The sequence below is a fragment of the Loxodonta africana genome, chromosome 8, assembly GCF_030014295.1.
Source record: "Loxodonta africana isolate mLoxAfr1 chromosome 8, mLoxAfr1.hap2, whole genome shotgun sequence".
Lineage (NCBI taxonomy): Eukaryota > Metazoa > Chordata > Mammalia > Proboscidea > Elephantidae > Loxodonta > Loxodonta africana.
Window position 1 is genome coordinate 59996601 of NC_087349.1, and position 23414 is coordinate 60020014.

The 23414-nt window shown below is 36.8% G+C and overlaps 1 protein-coding gene across 1 annotated transcript in view; it reads left to right on the top strand.

Moving 5' to 3' along the window:
* The window catches only part of CFAP69 (cilia and flagella associated protein 69), a 69043-nt gene that overhangs the window by 28329 nt on the left and 17300 nt on the right, over positions 1 to 23414 (top strand). The window contains exons 8-16 of the mRNA XM_003406981.4: positions 20 to 197; positions 3259 to 3382; positions 4563 to 4611; positions 4708 to 4829; positions 8118 to 8334; positions 10324 to 10488; positions 14495 to 14613; positions 16186 to 16304; positions 19968 to 20049. Coding sequence (XP_003407029.1) covers positions 20 to 197; positions 3259 to 3382; positions 4563 to 4611; positions 4708 to 4829; positions 8118 to 8334; positions 10324 to 10488; positions 14495 to 14613; positions 16186 to 16304; positions 19968 to 20049 — 1175 coding nt within the window. The remainder of the gene's footprint in view (positions 1 to 19; positions 198 to 3258; positions 3383 to 4562; positions 4612 to 4707; positions 4830 to 8117; positions 8335 to 10323; positions 10489 to 14494; positions 14614 to 16185; positions 16305 to 19967; positions 20050 to 23414) is intronic.

Here is a 23414-nt window from a genome sequence, read left to right on the forward strand (position 1 = left end):
ATTTTAAATTTATTTTTAGAAGTTAATTGTACTTTTATGATGAAAGCACAAGCAGCCAGTGGCATCTGTGCTCACCTCAATGATCCAGATCCCTCTGGACAACTCCTGTTTCGTTCATCAGAAATACTTTGGAACTTGTTGGAAAAATCCTCGAAAGAAGAAATTATCCAACAGCTTAGTAATTTGGAATGTTTGCTGTAAGTATATGTGGCTAAAATAAGAATGTTTTTTTAACTCTTAAAATGATAGCCAGTGGTATCCAATCATTAACCATTAAAAAAAATGCAATTCAAAACTACCATGAGATACCATCTCACCCCAGTGAGGCTGGCACTAATCCGAAAAACACAAAATAATAAATGTTGGAGAGGTTGTGGAGTGACTGGAACACTGATGCACTCCTGGTGGGAATATAAAATGGTACAACCACTTTTGAAATGGATTTGGTGTTTCCTTAAAAAGCTATAAATAGAGGTACCATACAATCCAGCAATCCTGCTCCTTGGAATATATCCTAGAGAAATGAGAGCCGTCACGCAGATAGATATATCAATACCCATGTTCATTGTAGCACTGTTCACAATAGCAAAAAGATGGAAACAACCTAGGTGCCCATGAACATATGAATGGATAAACAAATTATGGCACAGGCACACAATGGAATACCGCACAATGATAAAGAACAATGATGACTCCACTAAACATCTCCCAACATGGCTGAATCTAGAAGGCATTATGCTGAGTGAAGTTAGTTGCAAAAGGACAAATATTGCATGAGACCTCTGTTATAAGAACTCAAGAAAAGTTTGAAACACAGAAGAAAACATTCTTTGATGGTTACAAGGATGGGGAGGGAGGGAGAAGGTAATTCACTAACTAGATAGTAGGCAAGAATCATCTTAGGTAAAGGGAAGGAAAGCACACAATACAGAGGAAGTTAGCACAAGGGAACTAAACCAAAAGCTAAGAAGTTTCCTGAACATAATCAAACACTTCAAGGGACAGAGTAGCAAGGGCTGGGGTCTGGAGACCATGGTTTCAGGGGACATCTAGGTGAATTGGCATGACAAAGTTTATTAAGAAAATATTGTGTATCCCACCTTGGTGAGTGGCATCTGGGGTCTTAAAAGCTTGCGAGCAGCCGTTTAAGATTCATCAATTGGTTCCAGCTCACTTGGAGCAAAGGAGAATGAGGTACACCAAAGACATAAGGAAAATATTAGTCCAAGAGACAAGAGGGCTACATATACCAGAGACTCCGCCTGAGAGCAGAAGAACTAGATGGTGCCCAGCTACCACCAATGACTGCCCTGACAGGAAACACAACACAAAGTCCATGACGGAGCAGGAGAAAAGTGTGGAGCAGAACTCAAATTCATGTAAAAAGACCGGACTTAATGGTCTGGCTGAGACTGGAAGAACCGTCAAGGCCATGGCCCCCGGACTCTCTGTTAACCCAGAACTAAAACCATTCCGGAAGCCCACTCTTCAGACCTTTGTCTGAAGATTAGGCTGGACTATAAAACAAAATTGTACTCATGAAGAGTATGCTTCTTAGTTCAGGCAGATACACGAGACCAAATGGGTGGCTCCTGCATGGAGGCAGGATGAGAAGCCAAGAACGGACAGGAGCTGGTTGGATAAACACAGGAAACTTGGGGGGTGTGCTGTCACATTAGAGGGATTGCAGCTAGTGTCACATAACAATATGTGTATAAATTTTTGTATGAGAAGTTAACTTGAGCTGTAAACTTTCACCTAAAGCACACACACACAAAAAAGATAGCCAGTGATATAACTTAACATCTTTGGATCTGTGTACCCATACGCTTTTGATTCATGTAATGACTATGTTTCAGGACATCTGTTTTGTGCCATAGTATACATGAATCTGCACAATAACAATCCATGCTTTTCTATGTAACAGCTTTTGAAACCACTGATTAAGAAGACCAAATTATGCCTAAAGTAAAATTAAACATTTAGAAGAACTATTTCATTGATTCATTCAGTAAATGTATTATTGAATGCTATCAGCCAGATACTGTAATAAGTACTAGCAATAAAATGTGAGTAAGCCTTCAAGTTTGTTATTCATTTATTCAACAAATAATTATTGTCTGCTCTGCACCAGGTTCAGTACTAGGTAGTAGAAATAAAATTGAAAACAATGAAGCCATGGTCTCTATTTTCACGTTTTTTATAATGTGATAGGCGAGAGGGACAAGGAAATAAGCAACTAAAAGAGAATGTACTAAATGTTATGAAAGAGATTATCACAAGGGACTATGTGTTCTTCAAAAGAGGGTGAATTCACAGTTTTGGGTTGCACATGACAGAAAATGTAAGTCAACTGACCTAAGCAGTATAGGGAATTTATGGACTCATGTATACAGACTCATTTGGAGACATCAAAATTCACGTGGGCTGGATTCAAGATTCCAGCAGTGTCAGGAGTTAGGCCCCGTTCATCCTCCACACTGTCTTCTACTGTGTTGGCTTCATTTTTAGGCTCCACCTGTTGAACCCTGGGAAGTCCAGGTTCACATCATCACAGCACCAAATCAAGTAGAAGAGAAGGCTTGCTATTCTGAAAGCTCAAAGAAAAGTGTTCAAATTGAGTTCATGTTGGCTATCACTGGCCTGGTGTTGCTCGTATGACCATTCCAGAGCCAATTACTGATGCTAGAGAGAAGGAATGTTCCGACTGGCTAAAAGGCAGCTGAAGACAAGCTTTATACGTCCAACAGTTGGGGAGGATTGAGTGCTTTAGATGAAAATAAGGGTATTGTCATCATTAGAAGGGTGAGTGCGTCCCATGAGGCAAAATAACAAACATCCACTGAGAGGGAACCTGACCAGACTGGGAATATTAACAAATGCTTCATGCAGAAAGTGAGAGCTAATTTGGTACCTGAATGGTATGTAGGAAGTAGCAATATAAAAGAGTTTTGCATGCTGAGAGCATCCTAGACAGAGGGAACAGAAGTGAAAATAGAATTTTGCAAAATCAAGAAACTAAAAGAAATTGAGTATGGTGAGAGCCATTAAAGGATGTTAAAAGTGAAATGACATGATTGAATCTTTATTTTAGAGCAATGTTTCAAATGGATTTGTTGATTCTTACCAAGTGCATAGTGAATTAGAGATAGATTTGGAAATGTAGAAATACTTAGAAATGAATAGTATAAAAGGGGAATTTTATTGAAAGCCAAATAGTATTTCCGTAGAACATAAAAATGTGATTTTACTTTCTAGGGCTTTGAAGGAAGTATTTAAAAATCTGTTTATAAGAGGTTTTAGTAATTACGATCGCCAACTTAGAAATGATATATTAGTGATCACTACAATTATAGCTCAAAACCCTGGAGCACCAATGATTGTAAGTACAAATCAAGTTGCATTCATTTAATTGTGGAAGAGGTGGATGTGTGGGGAAGGAATCTTAAAAATGTTTTAATATTTATGGATTTTGTTGTAATGCTACGTGTCTTAGCCATCTAGTACTGCTGTAACAGAAATACCACAAGTGAATGGCTTTAACAAACAGAAGTTTACTCTCTCAGTCTAGAAAGCTAGAAGTCTGAATTCAGGGTGCCAGCTCCAGGGGAAGGCTTTCTCTCCGTTTTTTGGCTTTGGGAGAAGGTTCTTGTCATCAATCTTCCCTGGTCAAGGAGCTTGTTAGTGCAGGGACCCCGGGTCCAAAGGATGTGCTATTCTCGCTCTTCTTTCTTGGTAGTATGAGGTTCCCATGTCTCTCTGCTCTCTTTTATATCTCAAAGGAGATTGACTTAAGATACAGCCTAATCTTATAGATTGAATTCTGCCTCATGAACATAAAAAGAAGTTATGATTGCCATCCTTGCAAACATTCTGGTATGAATTCCATGAATGTGAGTGAAAAGGACTAACATCCTCAATTTTAAAGAAACCATATGGATCCTAAACTAGTAGAAATATAAAGCTGCAAGCTCAAAGACCCAGGATTTGACCTTGCAAACTCTGTCATGTACAAAGTCCAACTTACATATCTGTCAGGCACGAGTTCCCTCATGCTGAAATGTTTGCAACTCTGGTTATACTTCAGGACTTTTCATGTTAAGTAGAAACTACTTTGTAGCTCTTAACCAAATATTTGGCATAATGAGAATGGTCGGGGTGAGAGTGGTGTGTTTAAGAACAAATGCAGTTGAAAATAATGGCTGGATTTTTCTCCCTTATTGTGTCACTTGAAGGCATAGCAAATGGATTATATATGTAGGCCTAATACATTCTGATGTTTTACCAAATTTTAAACAGTACTTTGTAAAATAGTCTGAGAATAATGTAAATTATTTCTTAAAACCTACAGAAGTTAAAAATTAAATAAATTACAAATTTACCTGGCTATATGCTTTATTTCCTTGCTTTCCTCTCTTATTATTATTTGTGCTTTATGAATTAAAAATGACAATACTCGTATCTGGTAAGGATACTTAAATTTTAGGCAAATATAAGGCATCTGTATCTTAATTTCCACTAAATTAATTGATTCTTCTGCTTGTTTTGTGTATTTATATTAGGAAAGTGGCTTTACCCAAGATTTAATACTGTTTGCAACCTTTAATGAAGGTAAGAACCATAATCAGTTTAACTTCTTGTAATTACCTTAGTGAACCTTGAACATCATTTTAACTTTCATTTTGCTGTGTATTTTTTTCCCCACAGTTAAAAGTCAAAATCCTTTGGTAAAAGGACTTAAACTTACTAATTCCTATGAGGATTTTGAGTTGAAGAAATTGCTACTCAACATAATTGTGATTTTATGTAAAGATTTATCTACTATACAGGTAAAGAGTAGTCAAAATGGAAAAATAAATGAAAATCATCTCATTTTATAGTAGTATAACTTCCTTTAAATTATGGCTGCAGTTCTTTCATCCACCCAAATCTTGCCATAGAAAGTAAACTCTTACTGGCTTAAATTTTAGCTTTTAAAATTTTAATTTGTTTATCTGTTAATGAACAGTGAAGTTACCTAAATTTAAACCAGATAAACCAAAGAAAAACTAGACAGCCTAAAAAGTTTGTTAATATATTTAGATCTCCTGAGTAACGGAACATAAAATTAAAGAAGTTCCATACAGGCCCATCCAGCCTAATATTCTCCCTCTGACCATAGTAACAGTGCTTAAAAGAGTTTCAGGACTTAAAAGAAATTTGACGTAACACAGCATGTAACTAAACTAATGGAATTGATAGTAATATGTTTTTCTATTACTTTACAAAGCCTTCATCTCAACCTCACAACAGCTCTGTGAGCAAAGCAGAGGTGTTATAATCATTCTTTTACAGGAGGAGTTGATCTCAAAAGGGTAGGTGATTTTGCCACACTGTGGTAAGCCAGGAGTGAAGTTCAGTTCCGGAAAGAGTCCTAAAACTCTTTCAAGCACGGAGGGGTAATCGTGAAAAAGAAGTCTGAATTCATGCCACATAGTATCATTAATGATAATATAAAGGTGGTACATATAGTGGTTAAGGCTTATAGTCGGGCAGAATCCCAGTGCTGTCACTTTCTAGCTATGTGGTCTTGAGTAGGTTTAGTTTCTCTGCACTTCCCCATCTTCAAAATGGGGATAATACCTACCTCATGGGATTATTGTGAGGACTCAGTGAACTCAGCATTTTCTTGGTATTGCCACCAGACATTTTTTTAAAATGTTCAGAAAAAGAAAAATTGTCTTTACAGTTATTGTTAGCTGTCTAGTCAGTCTTTGATTCATGGTGACCCCATGTGTTACAGAGTAAAACTGCACCCATATGGTTTTCTTAGCTGTAATCTTTATGGAAGCAGATCAGAAGCAGATTGCCAGTCCTTTTCTTCTGCCAAGCCATTGTGAGGGCCTGAACTGCCAATCTGTAGCTTACGACGATTATTTATACCAGAAAAACACTCAGTGAGACGGACTGACACAATAGCCACAACAATGGACTCAAACATACCAATGATCGTGAAGATGGTGCAGGACAGGGCAACATGTTGTTCTCTTATACACAAGGTCACCGTGAGTCTGAGCTGACTTGACAGTGAACTAACAATCACAACGTATAATTTAAACATATTTTCTGAAATGCCAAATAATTATTCAACAAAATATGGTTTGTTATTAGAGTTGGGTATTATATAACCATTAAAATGCTAGCTATAAAAAATATAATTTACATTACAGTTGATAAACCAATTTTAGTTGATTGGATAGCATTGTATAGACAACAGAGTCAAATGGACAAAGATAATGGTAAGCTTCCTAAAGCACTTTGAGAACAGTGGAAATCAACTTTTTTGTTATGCCATATACTTGTGACGCAGTAATAGTGGTGATAATAATAAATGTGTGTACTGTCCTTTACAGTTCACAGAGTATTTAAAAAACATTATCCACTTAGTTCTCACAATAATGCTAGAATTAGTTGTTATTCTTATTTCTGTTTTACAAGATAGGAAATTAAGGCTGAGAGAGGTCAAATAATTTGCCTCCAACCAGCACTGGCTAGGGCTTTAAGGTGGATATTCTCAACTGAAGCAACCTTGCCCACTGAAAGCAAAGAGGATTTGAAGCCCTTACTGGTGAAAATCAAAGACTATCTAGCCTTATTATGGGTTACTCTTCAACATAAAGAAAACAAAAATCCTCACAACTGGACCAATAAGCAATGTCATGATAAACGCAACAAAGATTAAAGTTGTCAAGGATTTCATTTTACTTGGATCCACAGTCAACACCCATGGAAGCAGCAGTCAGGAAATCAAAAGATGCATCGCATTGGGCAAATCTGCTGCAAAAGACTTCTTTAAAGTGTTAAAAAGCAAAGATGTCACTTTGAGGAGTAAGGTGCACCTGAGCTAATCCATGACATTTTCAGTCACCTCATATGCATGTGAAAGCTAGACAGTGGATCAGGAAGACTGAAGAAGATTTGATGCCTTTGAATTATGGTGTTGATGAAGAATGTTGAATATCCCATGGGCTGCCAGAAGAACGAACAAGTCTGTGTTGGAAGAAGTATAGCCAGAATGCTCCTCAGAAGCAAGGATGGCAAGAGTTTGTCTCACATACTTTGGATGTGTTATCAGGTTATCAGGAGGGATCAGTCCCTGGAGAAAGACATTATGTTTGGTAAAGTGAGCGTGAGCAAAAAGAGGAAGACCCTCAAAGTGATAGATTGACACAGTAGCTGCAACAGTGGGCTCAAACATAGCAATGATTGTGAGGATTGTGCAGGACAAGGCAGTGTTTTGTTCTGTTGTGCATAGGGTTGCCATGAGTCAGAACCAACTTGATGACACCTAACAATAACAACATTCTCAACTCTAAATCTTGTGTTCTTTCCGTGTGGGCTAATAGAGAATTTGGAAAGAATTCATAGATGTTATTGTGAAAAAGCCTTTATAAAATAATCCCAAATTTTAAAAATTGAATAGAAAATAGCATAAATACTTTGAAGCCATAAATAAGTAATGACCAAAATCAGCAATAATATTAACTCTTTGTCATAATAGGTGTTATTTTTATTTGTTTTAGTTATATCGAGATGATGGCTTCAATACCGCTCTAAAACATTGGGCATGTATTGAAACGTGGCTGTAATCTGATGTTCATTTGATGGAATGTTTGTATGAGCTTTGTTGTGTATGGTTGAAAATAAGCCATAGTCATACTTTAGAAAAAAATTGTTTTTATGGTACAGAAATTAGTTTGTTAACTTTTACTTTTTAAAAAGGGAGGAAGGGGGAAAATGGCAGAAGTTTATTTGCCCCCAAATTTTCTACTCCTGTGGTTTTATCATAAATAATAGTTTTTTTTTTAAATTGTATAGATGAGCAGCATAGACAGCAAAATTAATACTTACATTATTGCCTTCTAGACAGTGCATAGCCCAAGAAAGAAGATCATAACCAGCTGTTATAATTTTTACATTTAGTTTATTTTGTTTTTGGTATCTGTCATAGGCTGGGGATATTTAGGGAGGAAATACTTTTAAATTATCCTCAATAAAACATGAAACTGGAAACCTTTAATTTTCTTGGATTAAATAAATGGTTTTATTTTTACAAAGTATTATTTTCTTTCTCTTAGCTATTAGTTCATGGCAAAGTTATCTTGGCTTTATTCACCTATGTCAAAAACCCTGAGAAGCAGAAAATCATCGAATGGTCTTCGGCACAGCGTGAAGAATTACAGCTGCATGCAATTGCCACGTTGTCGTCAGTAGCCCCTTTATTAATAGAAGAGTATATGTTGTACCAGGGAAATGCTCGCATTCTCGCATTTCTAGAATGGTGTGAGAGCGAAGGTGAGTGGCCCTTCTAGATCTTTGTGAAAAGAGAACAGTTCGGCAACTTACAGGTAAAATATAACATTGGTTTACTGTTGCAAGAATCTTTATAATTCCTGTTGAAATTCCAGTCTACATACTTCAACTGAGCTCTCAGTATATGCATAGAAAAAGCAATAAAATTAATTAAAGCAAAGAGAAAATTGTGATGTCTGTTTCCCCAAGATTTTAGTGTATTTTGTTCTTAAGTTTTAAGGAAAAAGCAGTGAGATTTCATATAAAGTCAGACATTAGTAAATGTCAAACCCGTAATTATAGTTAATGCAAATAAATAAAATAGATAACATACCTCACTAAAAGAAATTATACATATAATTTGATTGAAATTTTTATATTATTGAAATGTACAAAGTCCTGGGATTATTTTCATTCATTCATTCAACAAATATTTATTAAATGCCTACTAGGTATCAGGTACTGTTTTTATGTGCTGGAGATATATTGATGTTCAAAATTTTAAAAAATAGACATTTTTAGTCACTACATAATGAGAGCAGTATTTTGAATTTTATGTTTTTAACTTCAAACATAACTTCTGAAAGAACCTCTTAAAGAATTAATATTAATGCCCTATTATTGAGACGTATCATAAACCTATAGTAATTAAAATTACGTGGTATTGGGCCAGGAATAAACCAAAACAATGACACATATGGGAAATTGGCATTTGCCAGATATGATATTGCCAGTCAGTGGAAGAAGGATCATACTGGAGCAATTGACCTTCCATGTGAAAAAATAAAAATTAGACCCTATACCTTGTTAAAAAAAAAAATCAATTGCAAAATGAATTAAATACGTAAATATGAAATGCTCAACTGTATAACTCATAGAGGAAAACTTGGGAAAATATCTTTATGATATCAGGGTAGGAAAAAATTTTCTTTAAAAAGACTTAAGAATTTAAGCAATAAAAGAAAAGATTGATGCATTTAACTACTGTAAAATATGGCTGCTAACCAAAAGGTCAGCAGCTTGAATCCACCAGGCACTTCTTGGAAACTCTATGGGGCAGTTCTGCTCTATCCTGTAGTGTCCTATGACTCGGAATCGACTCGACAGCAGCGGGTTTTTGGTATATGACAAAAGCTGAATAAAGTATCAATCTATAAATTGAAAGAGGACATTTACTACCCCTGTGATTGATAAAGAACTAGAATCCAGGTTCGTAAAGTACTCCTACAATATCAACAAGAAAATAACAACTCATTAGAGAAGTAGACAAAGGATATGGACTGCTAATCACAGAAAAAAACTCAAATTTAAAAAAAAAACATGAAAAGACACTAAACCCCATTGGTAATCAGGGAGATGCTAACAAGGAACTACCATTTCACATTTAAGATTGGCAAAAATTAGTCTTAAACATTGTCTCCCTATAACCACTTTGGTAAACAATTTGGCAGCTTCTAGTTAAGTTCAATATGGTATACTCTATATGAATCTGGTGTCGTGTGAAGAAGCTCTTCTCCATGGAAGTAAGAAGACATGAGCCAGAATGTTCATTGTAGCACAATTTGTATTAGTGCTAAACAGATAAACTGACTTATAAAATCAGTGCTGAAAACATTCTAAAAACCAGCATTCTAGGGGATGCCATGAGTCAGGGTTGACTTGATGGCAACAGGTGTGTGGTGTGCGTATATGTAGAGTGATCTAGAGCTACTTGAGACAATGTGAATAATTTTTAAAATAATGTTGAGTAACAGAAGCAAGTTATAAAAGATACATACAATCTGATACATTCGTGTAAAATTTTAAAGCAGGTTGTTCTGGAATCAGGAGGAAGGAGAATGGATAATATTTTATTTCTCTTACTAAACATTAAATTTTAGTATCTGTTTAGTCTTATGAATATATGTCTGATATATTCTGTTTTCTGTTTATTTGAAATGTTTAGATTTTAAATTTCTTGATGTAAAGTCATTTATTAATTTTTCCTCACAGATCCCTTCTTGAGCCAGGGTAACAGTTTTCATGGTACAGGTGGCCGTGGCAACAAGTTTGCCCAGATGCGATACAGTTTAAGACTCCTGAGAGCCATGGTCTACCTTGAAGAGGAGATTATAAACAAGGATCTTTGTGAAAAGGGTACAATTCAGCAACTTATAGGTAAAATATAACCTGTTAGTTTACTGATGAAAGTAGAATATTTATAATTTGTTCTGCGTTTTTTGTCCTTGCAGCTGAGAAACTCATGTTTTCTTGATTTGTATTTCATATTGTTACTATAAACCAGATTGTCTTTTTTACTAAGACTTCATAATCACTAATCCTTTAAACATTTGTTTCCTCAATTAAGGAACTATTTCATTTAGGACTACCTTTTTTTTTTAAATTGGCTATTGTTATGTTTTACTCTTTTATTAATAAACCCATTGCCATCGAGTTGATTCCAACTCATAGCAACCCTATAGGACAGAGTAAAACTGCCCCTTAGAGTTTCTAAGGAGCAGCTGGTAGATTCGAACTACTGGCCTTTTGCTTAGCAACCAAACTCTTAACCGCTGTGCCACAGGGCCTCTTTTAGTAATAAGATCACCACTTTTAGATTAGTCCAAAGTACTAATGGACCACATCTACCACGGCCTCTGCCAGACTGAGTCCAGTACAACTAGATGGTGCCCAGCTACCACCACTGGCTGCTCTGACAGGGATCACAATAGAAGGTCCTAGACAGAGCTGGAGAAAATGTAGAACAAAATTCTAACTCAAAAAAAAAAAGACCAGACTTACTGGCCTGACAGAGACTAAAGAAACCCCAACAGTATGGCTCCGGACACTCTTTCAGCTCAGTAATGAAGTCACCCCTGAGGTTTACCCTTCAGCCAAAGATTAGACAGGCCCATAAAACAAAACAAGACTAAAGGGGCACACCAGCCCAGGGGCAAGGACTAGAAGGCAGGAGGGGACAGGAAAGCTGGTAATAGAGAACCCAGAGTTGAGAAGGGAGAGTGTTGACATGTTGTGAGGTTGTTAACCAATGTCAGAAAACAATGTGTACTAGTTGTTTAATGAGAAACTAGTTTGTTCTGTAAACCTTCATCTAAAGTACAATAAAAATAAAAATCATGTTTCCTTTTAAAAAAAAAAGATGGCTTTTAGTGAAGCTTTTTTGGAGCAATTTTAAAAGAGGATAACATTTTATTTTCCAATGCATCTGACATACCAGAACACTGGTATGCTGGTATGTACAGGAACACACTTAAGAGTTTCTTTTCTGATATAAAATATCAGAATATCCCTGATTTTCAACTTAGAATCAGTTATGCCAAGTTATTTTATCCCCCAAATACATACATATTCAAAAAACAAACAAACCCATTGCTGCTGAATCAATTCCAACTCACAGTGTCCCTGTAGGACAGAGTAGAACTGCTCCATAGGGCTTCCAAGGAGCAACTGGTGGATTCGAACTGCTGACCTTTTAGTTAACAGCTGAGCTCCTAACCACTGCATCGCCAGGGCTTCCACATACATATTAGCCCACTATAAAGTTCAGTACCACTAAACAAAATCTACATTCCCTTTTGTTAATTTAAAAAAAAAAAAGTGTATAGTTCCTCAGCTCTCACCCTTCCTGACTTTGAAAGGTAAGAATGATTTCAGTCACATTAATATTCACAGATGACCTTATGAATAAATGGTTGCCTTTGTGGTATTAATTGCTTGGTGTCAAGTACAGGTGCCTATTTAAAGACTCTTCCACCTCTTAAGTCAAAATGCCTACTCTTACATTATTAGTGCCTTCCATTAATAACACTAATGGAGAAAAAGAGGATATTGAAATGAGATCTAGGCAAAAACATTCACCATCTTGATAAGTTTACTTAGGATGACCAAACCTGGAAGTAGATTTTATCACTTCCATGAATCCATAGAACTCAGTCTTAAGGCCCAGACTAACTGAAGGAAGTCTAGGAAATATAATTTTCCGTGTGTTCAGAAAGAAGTCTTAACCTTATCTGAGCTGGGGAGTGGAGCAGAAAAGAGGGAAGACAGCAAGCAAAGGTTCTTCTCTTCTTATGACCTTTTCCCCTTAACTTTAAATAAGCTGATCTTTATCATGTGTTTTTTTTTTTTTTTTTAAGGCAAGGGTCCTGTCTTATTTAATCTAACAGTAGACTTTATAGTAGTAATGGACTCAACAAATAGTAATTGCATTATAAATGTAAATGTTTATATACCTTCTGTCTAGCCACTGGGGTTACAAAGATGTATAGAGCAGGGTGCTGTGGGCCTTGCCCTTGGATTGAATTAAAAAAAAGATGTACGTCATAGAAACATAGCATGTATTACCTTGCACCATCAGCTAGGCACCTGATGACTAGTATGCAGAGTAGGTAACACAGAAACTAAGAGGCTTGGGTTAATTTTGAAGGCTGGGCAGTCATAGTAGGAGCCTTTATTGAGTTGAGGTCTGAGGATAAGAGTAGTTTCCAGAGAGAAAAGAAATGGCCTTTCGAGCAAGGAGGACAGCAAGAGCAGAGATGTGGTACTGAAATATACGTGGGACAATGTGTTCAGAGCTGGCTTAACTAGAGTCAAAGTTTTATGCAGATAAATAATGTGAGATAAGGTCAACTGTATAGTCAGAAGCCAAGCTGGAAAGAGTTTGGAATGCCAGACAACAGAGTTCGAGCTTCCTAGTCTTTGGGTATAGGGAGCCATTAAAGGTTTTGATCAGGAAAACTATGTATACAATGCTCTATTCTAGGAAGATAATCTGAGAGAAATATATAGAATGATAAGAATAAAACAAATAGAGGGAAAGGCAGGGAGTTAAACGGTAATGAAGTATAAAGAAAATAATTCAGTAATAACATAATGTGTTTTGAGTAGCAGGGAAAGTTACATGCCTATTCCCAGGCAGGAAGGAGAATGAGATACTCCAGAAAGGAGAAGCAAACCTATGGCTAGCCAGGTTGGATTTCTAGTAGATTCTCCTGATAAAGGAACATGGATTCCTCCTTCTATGGCATGCCCCTGCCCTGGGCCTCCAGCAGCCTCAGCAAGTCTCCCTAGGGTCTGATTGCCCAGTTGTAATTCATTCTAACAGGTCCAAGAATAGTCCCTGGCAGGCCAGCTGTGGAGACAGGGTGTCATTTCCATGACCCTTTTTTCTACTTTGGAACATAGCTCTGTACCTCCATGCTAATGACAATAACTCTTACCAGAGGAAAAATGACTTTTGTTCCTCATTTAAAGCTCAAAGGAAAATTCACTTTTTAGGTGAAGTTTTATTGTGAATATTATTCCATCAGTAAGTAACAAGCTGTTATCAAGTCCATTTTCATTTTGATTAGAAGTAAGGGAGGGATTTTAAAGGACACGGAGATACTGCTACCTAAAGACATCTGCAGACAGACATTAGGAAAGGATGCAGAAAGAACAGGAGTAGAAAACACACATAGGGAGGTGTTCCACCTTTGTTTAAAAATGTTAACTGTGAGAAGAAGAAAAGCACGTTGCGGTCCAGCATTTTGGTTATGTATTTCCAAAATCTGTCATCTCTGCCTCATGAATCTGCTGATTTCTAAACAAAGCTTTGTTGCTAGGGCAAAGTATCTGGTTGTTAAAGCATCTTTTAATGACATCCCATTAATTAATTCTGTACTGTATATATGGGGCTACTGATTGTATTGAGAGCTCCAAGAATCCATCCTTCTCCCCACAGCTTCTAAATAAATATGCAGTGAAAATACCACCTTTTAAACGGTTCTTGGTTTAGTTTAGCTTAATTAGTAAAGAATGTCTGCCTTGAGCGTTGTGCTCCTTAAAAGAACTATCTATATGGGATCAAATTTACAATATCAACTCAAAAGGTTAGATAGGAAGCTTAGGGGGCAGTGAGTTTTTGCCAGTGGGGGAGCAACAATTCCGAAAAGGAGGGTGAGAATGGTCGCACGTCTTGAAGAATGTAATCAGTGTCACTGAATTGTACAGGTTATTGAATTGGTGTATGTTTTGAGGTGTGTATTTTCAGCAACAGTAAAAGAGAGAGAAAATAGTTCGTACAGCTAAGGAAATTTTATTAGAAAGGATTTTCAAACAGTAATTGATAAAATAAAAATACGGTGTCCGACAACTTTATATTCTTTATACTTTTTCATACCAGGAATCTTTAAAAGTACAATAAACAAGCCTAATGAAAAGGAAGAGTCTATCGTTTTGGAAATTCAGTCTGATATATTACTTACCTTATCTGGCCTTTGTGAACATCACATTCATGGGAAGGTATGTATGCCTGTGAATCAACGTTTTATTCAGATCTCCCAATCACGTAACACTCTGAATATTTTCTTAGTGATTGCTAATGTTTTCTTTAATCTTATAAAAAATTAATTTAATAGTCTTTCTTTATAATTGGAGTATAATTACATTAAAGTAAAATGTGCATATCTTAAGTATGTAGTTCAATGAGTTTTGGCAAATGTATAACCCATTTTTTAAATTTTTACTGGGTTTGTACACCCATTTAAATAATACCCCAAACAAAAGATAGAATATCGCCATCACCCTATATATACAGTTCCGTATACCACTTACCAGCCATCCCCCCATCTCCAGGCAACCACTTTTCTAATTTCTATCCCTTTATTCTTTAACTTTTTATGAACAGAGCCACACAGTATTTATTTTGTGTTTGTTTCTGTCATCCAGCATCAAGTTTCTGAAATAGATTCATGTTGCTGAATGTACCAATAGTTCATTTCATTTGATTGCTGAATAGTTTTCCATAGTATGAATATACCAAAATGTATTTATACATTCTCCCATTGATGGACATTGAGTGTTTCCATTTGGGGCTATTGTGAATAAAGCTTCAGTGCACATTTTTTCACTGTCTTTTTGTGGACATATGTTCCATTTCTCTTGGGTAAATACCTAGGAGTGGAATTGCCAGGTCGTAAGGTAGGTATATGTTTAACTTTTTAAGACACTTTTCCAAACAGTTTTCCAAAGTGAGATGAACGATTATAAATTTTTTTTTATTTGAATTGGGTTCATATCTAGCACTAAAAATTAAAACAAGAGCTTAATAGCCTCTGATCTTTTTTAACTCCTTAACAAATTCTGAGTCTCAGAGATTGATAACAATAGCAAGAGAAGAAATTGGAAAGATAAAAATAAAAAATATGATGGTTCCAATGAAGATATTTTCGGGGAAGGCACAGGAATGGTGATTCCATACTTTGCTCCAAGCTTTGATACAAGTTCTCCTTATATTACACCACCCTGTACTTTTACTCTTCTAGAAAAATAATCATAATCTTGTTTACTGAGCCCCAGAACTAAACATCGAGGCAGTGGGAATGATAATTGGTAAAGGAAAAATAAAAACTGGTTATGACTTCATATAAGTTATAAAAGTTTTTAACTACTATTTGTGTATTTATTTCTCTCTTGGGAGCATTAGAAAATATTCCATGATAGGATTTTAGCCTCTGAAATCAGTTGTTGCTGCCTGATATTCATCTGACATGCTGCTGGACTACATCTATTATAATGTGAAAGACAATCATGCGGCAGGTCTTATAGTTGATTTTTTTAAAAAGAATAAAAACAAGAAATGTAAAAGGACATTAATTGTTGATTGACTCTCTCTCCTAAAATGATTAGCCTTATAGTAATTTTTCTTAAATTCCTGAGAACAAGTTCAAAAAATTTTTGTATTAAAAACTGTTTCCCTCATAGTGTTGTTATATTTTTCTGGTAGAAAAACAGTTTTAGGGGACAGAATGAGAGGCAAAGGAAGGGACTATTTATTTATTTCAAGAAATAATTTTAAATAAACTTCTCAAACAGGAAATTTTTGGAACTGAAGGAGTAGATATAATTCTTCATGTAATGAAAACAGACCCCAAGAAGTTACAGAGTGGATTAGGCTATAATGTACTTCTTTTTAGTACATTGGACAGCATCTGGTGAGTATTACTGTAACCAAGTTAGATAGAACCTTATAGAGGTATAAGAAAATTACCTCTATAGCTATGTATGCCAATTTTCATTATTCAAACTATGCCAAGAAGATAGCTCTTTCTATGTCTTTTTTTTGGATAGTCCAAAAATGACACTAATGTCCTTTGGAAAGTAATCTTGTCTATCACTCAAATTCAAAACCATTCTTGTGTCTAAACTTAAATTTTTATTTTCATGCTTTGACCCCATTCTGCTTTGGCCTGGTCTAGGGTAAACACAAGCATCCACTATTACTGATACAGTATTTTTGTTTGTATTTAAAGACTGCTGAATTCCTCATTCTTCTCTTCAAAGAGTTGTAAACATATTGATTAGGTATTTTCTAATCAATATTATATCCTAAACTTTTTAGCATTCCTAAGGGCAGAAATACTGCTTTTCTTAAGCGTTAATTTAACAAATTTTTGTCTCGAGGAGAAAATTAATTGATTTTCTGATACTATTAAAAGCCAACACATTTCCTTTGTTCTCTCTGCTTGGAATTTATGAGAACTGCACTTGTAATCAGGCAGTCTGATTAATATTACTTTCCGTGAGATCAAGTAACTAAATTTACCTACTGCACGTTCTTTGTTTATACAGAGAGTTGACTTACTCAACTCTTACCCAAATATACACAGACAACTGGGGAAACCAGCACAACTTGTATAAGGCAAGGTCATGGAAGCTTTAAACTCCTGAGGGACCAAATTGCTGGGCAGAGGGCTATGGGGACCATGGTCTTGGGAAACATCTAGTTCAATAAGCATACCATAGTTTATAAAGAAATTGTTCTACATTCTACTTTGGTAAGTAGTGTCTGGGGTCTTAAAAGCCTGTGAGCAACCATCTAAGATACTTTGCTGGTCTCACCCTTTTGGCAGCAAGGGAGAATAAAGAATACTAAAGACACAAAGGAAAGATTAGTCCAAAGGACTAATGGACCACAACTACCACAGCCTCCACCAGACTGAGTCCAGTACAACTAGATGGTGCCTAGCTACCACCACTGACTGCTCTGACAGGGATCACAATAGAGGGTCCCAGAGAGAGCTGGAGAAAAATGTAGAACAAAATTCTAACTCACAAAAAAAGACCAGACTTACTGGCCTGAAAGAGATTGGAGAAACTCCAAGAGTATGGCCCCTGGACAGCCTTTTAGCTCAGGAATGAAGTCACTCCTGAGGTTCACCCTTCAGCCAAAGATTAGACAGGCACATAAAACAAAACGAGACCAAAGGGGCACACCAGCCCTGGGGCAGGGACTAGAAGGCAGGAGGGGACAGGAAAACTGGTAATAGGGAATCCAAGGTTGTGAAGGGAGAGTGTTGACATGTTGTGGGGCTGTTAACCAATGTCATAAAGCAATGTGTTTACTAACTGTTAAAATAAATAAATATATATAGACAATCAGGCTAATCAGCTATCTAGTTTGTTACTATAGAGAAGAGATGATATCTGGTCTTTTTAAAGTTTCAAGAGTAAACTCTTACTGGCCAAAGCATAAAAAATTGAGAGATAAGTATTGATGAATGCTATCCTTGCTGTCTAGCAATATATTAGATCCAGAGGTAGCTGCAGAAGATGTCTTGATATTTCCTAATCCCTTCTTTATCTAATGCATCACAGTCGTACTAAGAAATATTATTAGACTAATGGTTTTATTTACATGTGTTTTGTTATACACAACTTCACATCCCAATGGGTAAGAGATTAGGTAGAAGTAGCAAATAAATAAATGAAGCCTAAGTCATTGTGTGTCTGTTGTACTAGAAACAAGTCCATAGCTTTATAGCATTCCAACTTGAGGACAGGCAATATCTTTAAGAGACCCGTGCTCCTGTTGCTGATTTGCTTACAAATACATAATATCCTAGGGCATTCAGAAATACTATTAGCAACATTAAAAATAACTCTGTCCAAAATGTAACTCTTCTTCTTTTTTGGAGCCTAGTAAATGCATAATTATTTTCCTGGCACTATTAAGTATAATTAGTCCAGGTTTATCACTTACATCCTTATAGTTGATGTGTTTTTTTAAATGCATTTTCCCAATTTTTTGTCTTAGTTTTAATTTTATTGAAATATGATGTAGTTTTAATATTGAAATAGTTTTAATTTTTATTGAAATATTATATACATCCAGAAATATTCATTAATTATGGATATATTATCACAAAATACCTTCACAAGCACCATCCTTATCGAGATACCAAAAACAAAAAAAACCAAACCCAGTGCCGTCAAGTCGATTCCGACTCATAGCGACCCTATAGGACAGAGTAGAACTGCCTCACAGAGTTTCCAAGGAGCACGTGGCGGATTCGAACTGCTGACCCTTTGGTTAGCAGCCGTAGCACTTAACCACTACACCACCAGCGTTTCCCATCAAGATACAGAATATAGTAATACCCAGAAATCCTCCTCATATCCCTATCCTTTTCCTTTTCCCCAAAGGGAACCATTATCTTGATTTCTAATACCATGAATTAGTTTTGCCTGCTTATGAATTAATGAAATCATATAGGATGTATTCTTTTGTCTTAACTTCTATCACTCCATCTTATGAGATTCTTCCAAACGTGTTCAGTATAGCAGTATTTTGTTAATTTTAATCGCCGTGTAGTATTCCACAGTTTATCCTCTCTACTATTTATGAACATTTGGGAGAGGAGCTGTTCCACGACTCCAGGTTTTTGGTGGCTGCTGGCAATCCTTGGCATTCCTTTACTGCTTATAGATGCATCTGCTTCCTTCATTACATGGCATTTGTCTTCTCCTTGTGTGTGCCTCCCTTTTTATAAGACAGCACTCAGAAGTAATTAGGACCCCCCCCCCCACTCCAGAATAATATGGTTAACTGATAATATCTGCAAAGAAAAACGCTATTTCCCCAAACGAGGTCACATTCACAGGTATAGGGATTAAGTCTTCAACATTTCTTTTTGGAAGATACAATTCAGTCCATAGCACATCCCAATCCCTAACACCACCACCACCATTATCACTATCATGAGGCAGGAGGCAGAGACAGTAGTCTCTTTTTTCCCAGTGGGAGCCATGTTTAGGGAGAGGAGACAGGCAGTGAACCCCGGCAGGGCTATTTACCACCCTGCCACCACCACCAGCAAGAGCTTGTTTAACCCTCCACGCTGGAAAATAACGAAAGTATCTCAGGCAAGTCCTTCAATCCCTCACTCCACGTGAGCTGCACAGGGGTAAGCAACTGACACTTTTGCAAATAATATCAGCTGCAAACATGCAGTGTAATCAAGATTCATCAAATGCTTGAGGCACACCAATATCATGGAAGGAAGACAGTGAACAGATAAGCCTTGAAGAAACAATAGAGAATCAGAGTGGAAATTTTAAAATAATATCATGAGAGATAAGGAGAATAGTGCATGTGTAGGAAAAAAAGGTAATTATGAAAAAGAATTCATTGATATTGGTTTAAAAAGAGTTGAAATTAAAAGTTTCTTCAAAGTTCTATTTTTTTTAAAGTTAAACTATTGGTTACTTAAGAGAATGAAAACGTTCTTTGAAAACATTCTTTTTGATAGAAAGCTCTGCAAATTGAGTTTAACAGTAAATCTTTGTTAATGAATAACTTCCTTTTTTTATTTAAGGTGCTGCATTTTGGGATGTTATCCCTCCGAGGATTACTTTCTTGAAAAAGAAGGCATTTTTCTCCTTTTGGATTTACTAGCAGTAAGTACGCTTATAACAACTGTAAGACAAAAGGTATTTTTTATTAATCCTTTACACAATGAATACCACAGAACACTCTTCTATGAATAAAACCAAAAAACCAAACCCACTGCTGTCAAGTCGATTCCAACTCACAGCGACCCCATAGGGTTTCCAAGGCTGTAAATCTCTATGGAAGCAGGCTGCCGCATCTTACTCTTGCAAAGCCGCTGGTGGCTTTGAACCACCAACCTTTTGGTTAGCAGTAGATTGCTTTACCCATGGGGTAAATGTAGCTCAAGTCATGTTTAAGTGTATCGTTTTAAACAGAATACCTCCTGGACATTCATAGTATGCATTAGCATATTGAAGGCTCTGAAAATTCCTCTCGTTAAGAAATCCCTTTTTTTAGATCAATGTTCCCAAACACATTCTAGCAGAGGATTCTTTTTTTTGCCCCCTTTGTACTTTATCAACCTTCTAAGAAGCAGTCAGCAAAATACCAGAACATATCAAAATCCCCAGTCATTTACAAATTAATTCTAGGTTTTCCCTCTGGTATTAAAAGTTAAGAGCCACAGTAGCCGGAAGGACAAAGATAAGCATTTTTTGAGAACCATATATAGTTGGGAGGTAAAGTTAAGAAGTCTAGTATGTCATGGACCATGGTTTTACTGAATGAGCAGAGGTGAGCATACTAAGCCTGTCAGTAAAGATTGTTGCCATCTAACAGCTGAGAATAATGTCAAAGACCCTCATTGATCTTTCAAGTAATCCCTACTAGCCTCAATTCTAAGTGGGGTCCATAGTCAAGATGATGTGGGAGGAAAAATTTAATTTTGTGTCAGTAACATTTTGGAAGATTCTCACACAGAGTTCTAGCCATGTCGCTGCCTGTGACTGCTACCGTCATTGATTTTATTAACAGAATAACAAATAACAAACATACTTCGATTTAGCAGATGTACAGAAGTTGTGTCCCTTCACTTCCTGAAAGAAAATTAGTTCTAGAGATAAGAGAGCAAACACTAATACAAAACACCACATATAAAAAATAAGTGAATAATAATGATAATAATCCATCTTGATAAACAGGAATGAATCATAACCAGAAACCCTTGGAAAGTTTAGAAAATTGAACATAATACAAGGGGATGTATGTCTAGCGCTGCCAATGTAGGACTAGATGGTGTGGCTTACAATGTTTCTCTGACTAGGGTATAGCTATACCCAGAGGCATGTGGTGATGTGTCAGGGAATTCCCAAAGTCACAAAATTAACCTGGCACATCTTGGCTGGAACATCCCTTTTAGTTAAAGATTTGGAAGTGAGGTGTTATATTAAACATAGAAAAATTAAATAATGTAAAGTTTACACTAAGGTTTAAGACTGGATAGAAGGCCTCAAAGGCATTTCCCACTTGTTCACTGTCCTTTGCCTTTAGTGTTTCTTTGATGGAAAGGTATGAAAACAACTGGGAGGAGAGGCCAAATAGCAGAGTGGTTATGAGGATAGGCTGAAGCCAATCTGACTGAGGCCTCCAGAATTTGTTAGCTGTGTAACTTGGGCAAATTATTTAAAAACCATGTCCCTCGGTTTCTCCATCCGTAAAACAGGGATAGTAACAGTATCTACTTCATAGTACTAGTGGGAAGGTTAAGTGTGCAGAATGTGTGTGTGTGTGTGTGTTAGAATGATGTCTGATGCATATCATTGCTATATAAGTGTTTGCTGTTATTATGATTATTATTATTAGATTGGCTTAATATGAATTGAACCAGTCAAGTTAATTACAAGTACATTTTAATGAAGTTTTTTTTTTTTGGCTTTAACAAAGAGAAATTTATTTCTTCAGAGTAAAGTAGGCTAAAAGTCCAAATTCAAGGCATCAGCTCCAGGGGAAGGCTTTCTGTCTCTGTTGGCTCTACAAGAAGGTCCTTGTCCTCAATCTTCGCATGGTTGACAAACTTCTCAGGGGCAGGGACCCCAGGTCCAAAGGACATACTCTGATCCTGGTATTGCTTTCTTGGTGGTATGAGGTCCCCAGCTCTCTGCTTGCTTCCCTTCCCTTTTATCTCTTGAGAGAGAAAAGGTGGTGCAGACCACACCTCAGGGAAGCTCCCTTTACACTGGATCAGGGAAGTGACCTGAGTAAGGGTGCTGTTACAATCCCACCCTAATCCTCTTTTTTTTTTTTAATAATTTTTATTCTGCTTTAAGTGAAAGTTTACAAATCAAGTCAGTCTGTCACATGTAAGCTTATATACACCTTACTACATACTCCCATTTACTCTCTCTCTAGTGAGTCAGCCCGCTCCCTTCTTCCAGCCTCTCCTTTCGTGACCCTTTTGCCAGTTTCTAACCCTCTCTACCCTCCCATCTCCCCTCCAGACAGGAGATGCCAATACAGTCTCAAGTGGCTACCTGATATAAGTAGCTCACTCTTCATCAACATCTCTCTCCAGCCCATTCTCCAGTCCCTTCCATGTCTGATGAGTAGTCTTTGGGAATGGTTCCTGTCCTGGGCCAACAGAAGGTTTGGGGACCATGACCGCCAAGATTCTTCTAGTCTCAGTCAGACCATTAAGTCTGGTCTTTTTATGAGAATTTGGGGTCTGCATCCCACTGTTCTCCTGCTCCCTCAGGAGTTCTCTGTTGTGTTCCCTGTCAGGATAGTCATCAGTTGTGGCCAGGCACCATCTAGTTCTTCTGGTCTCAGGATGATGTAAGTCTCTGGTTCCTGTGGCCCTTTCTGTCTCTTGGGCTCATAGTTATCCTGTGACCTTGGTGTTCTTTATTCTCCTTTGATCCAGGTGGGTTGAGACCAATTGATGCATCTTAGATGGCCGCTTGTTAGCATTTAAGACCCCAGACACCACAGTTCTAAGTGGGGTGCAGAATGTTATCATAATAGAGTTTATTATGCCAATTGACTTAGAAGTCCCCTTAAGCCATAGTCCCCAAACCCACACCCTTGCTCCGGTGACCTTCGAAGCATTGAGTTTATCCTGGAAACTTCTTTGCTTTTGGTCCAGTCCAGTTGAGCTGACCTTCCCTGTATTGAGTATTGTCCTTCCCTTCACCTAAAGTTGTTCTTATCTACTAACTAATCAGTAAATAACCCTCTCCCACTCTCCCTCCCTCCCCGCTCTCGTAACCACAAAAGAATGTGTTCTTCTCAGTTTATACTATTTCTCAAGAACTTAAAAAAAAAAAAAAAAATTTTTTTTTTTTTTATAATAGTGGTCTTATAAAGTATTTGTCCTTTTGCATCTGACTAATTTCACTCAGCATAATGCCTTCCAGGTTCCTCCATGTTATGAAATGTTTGACAGATTCGTCACTGTTCTTTATCAATGCATAGTATTCCATTGTGTGAATGTACC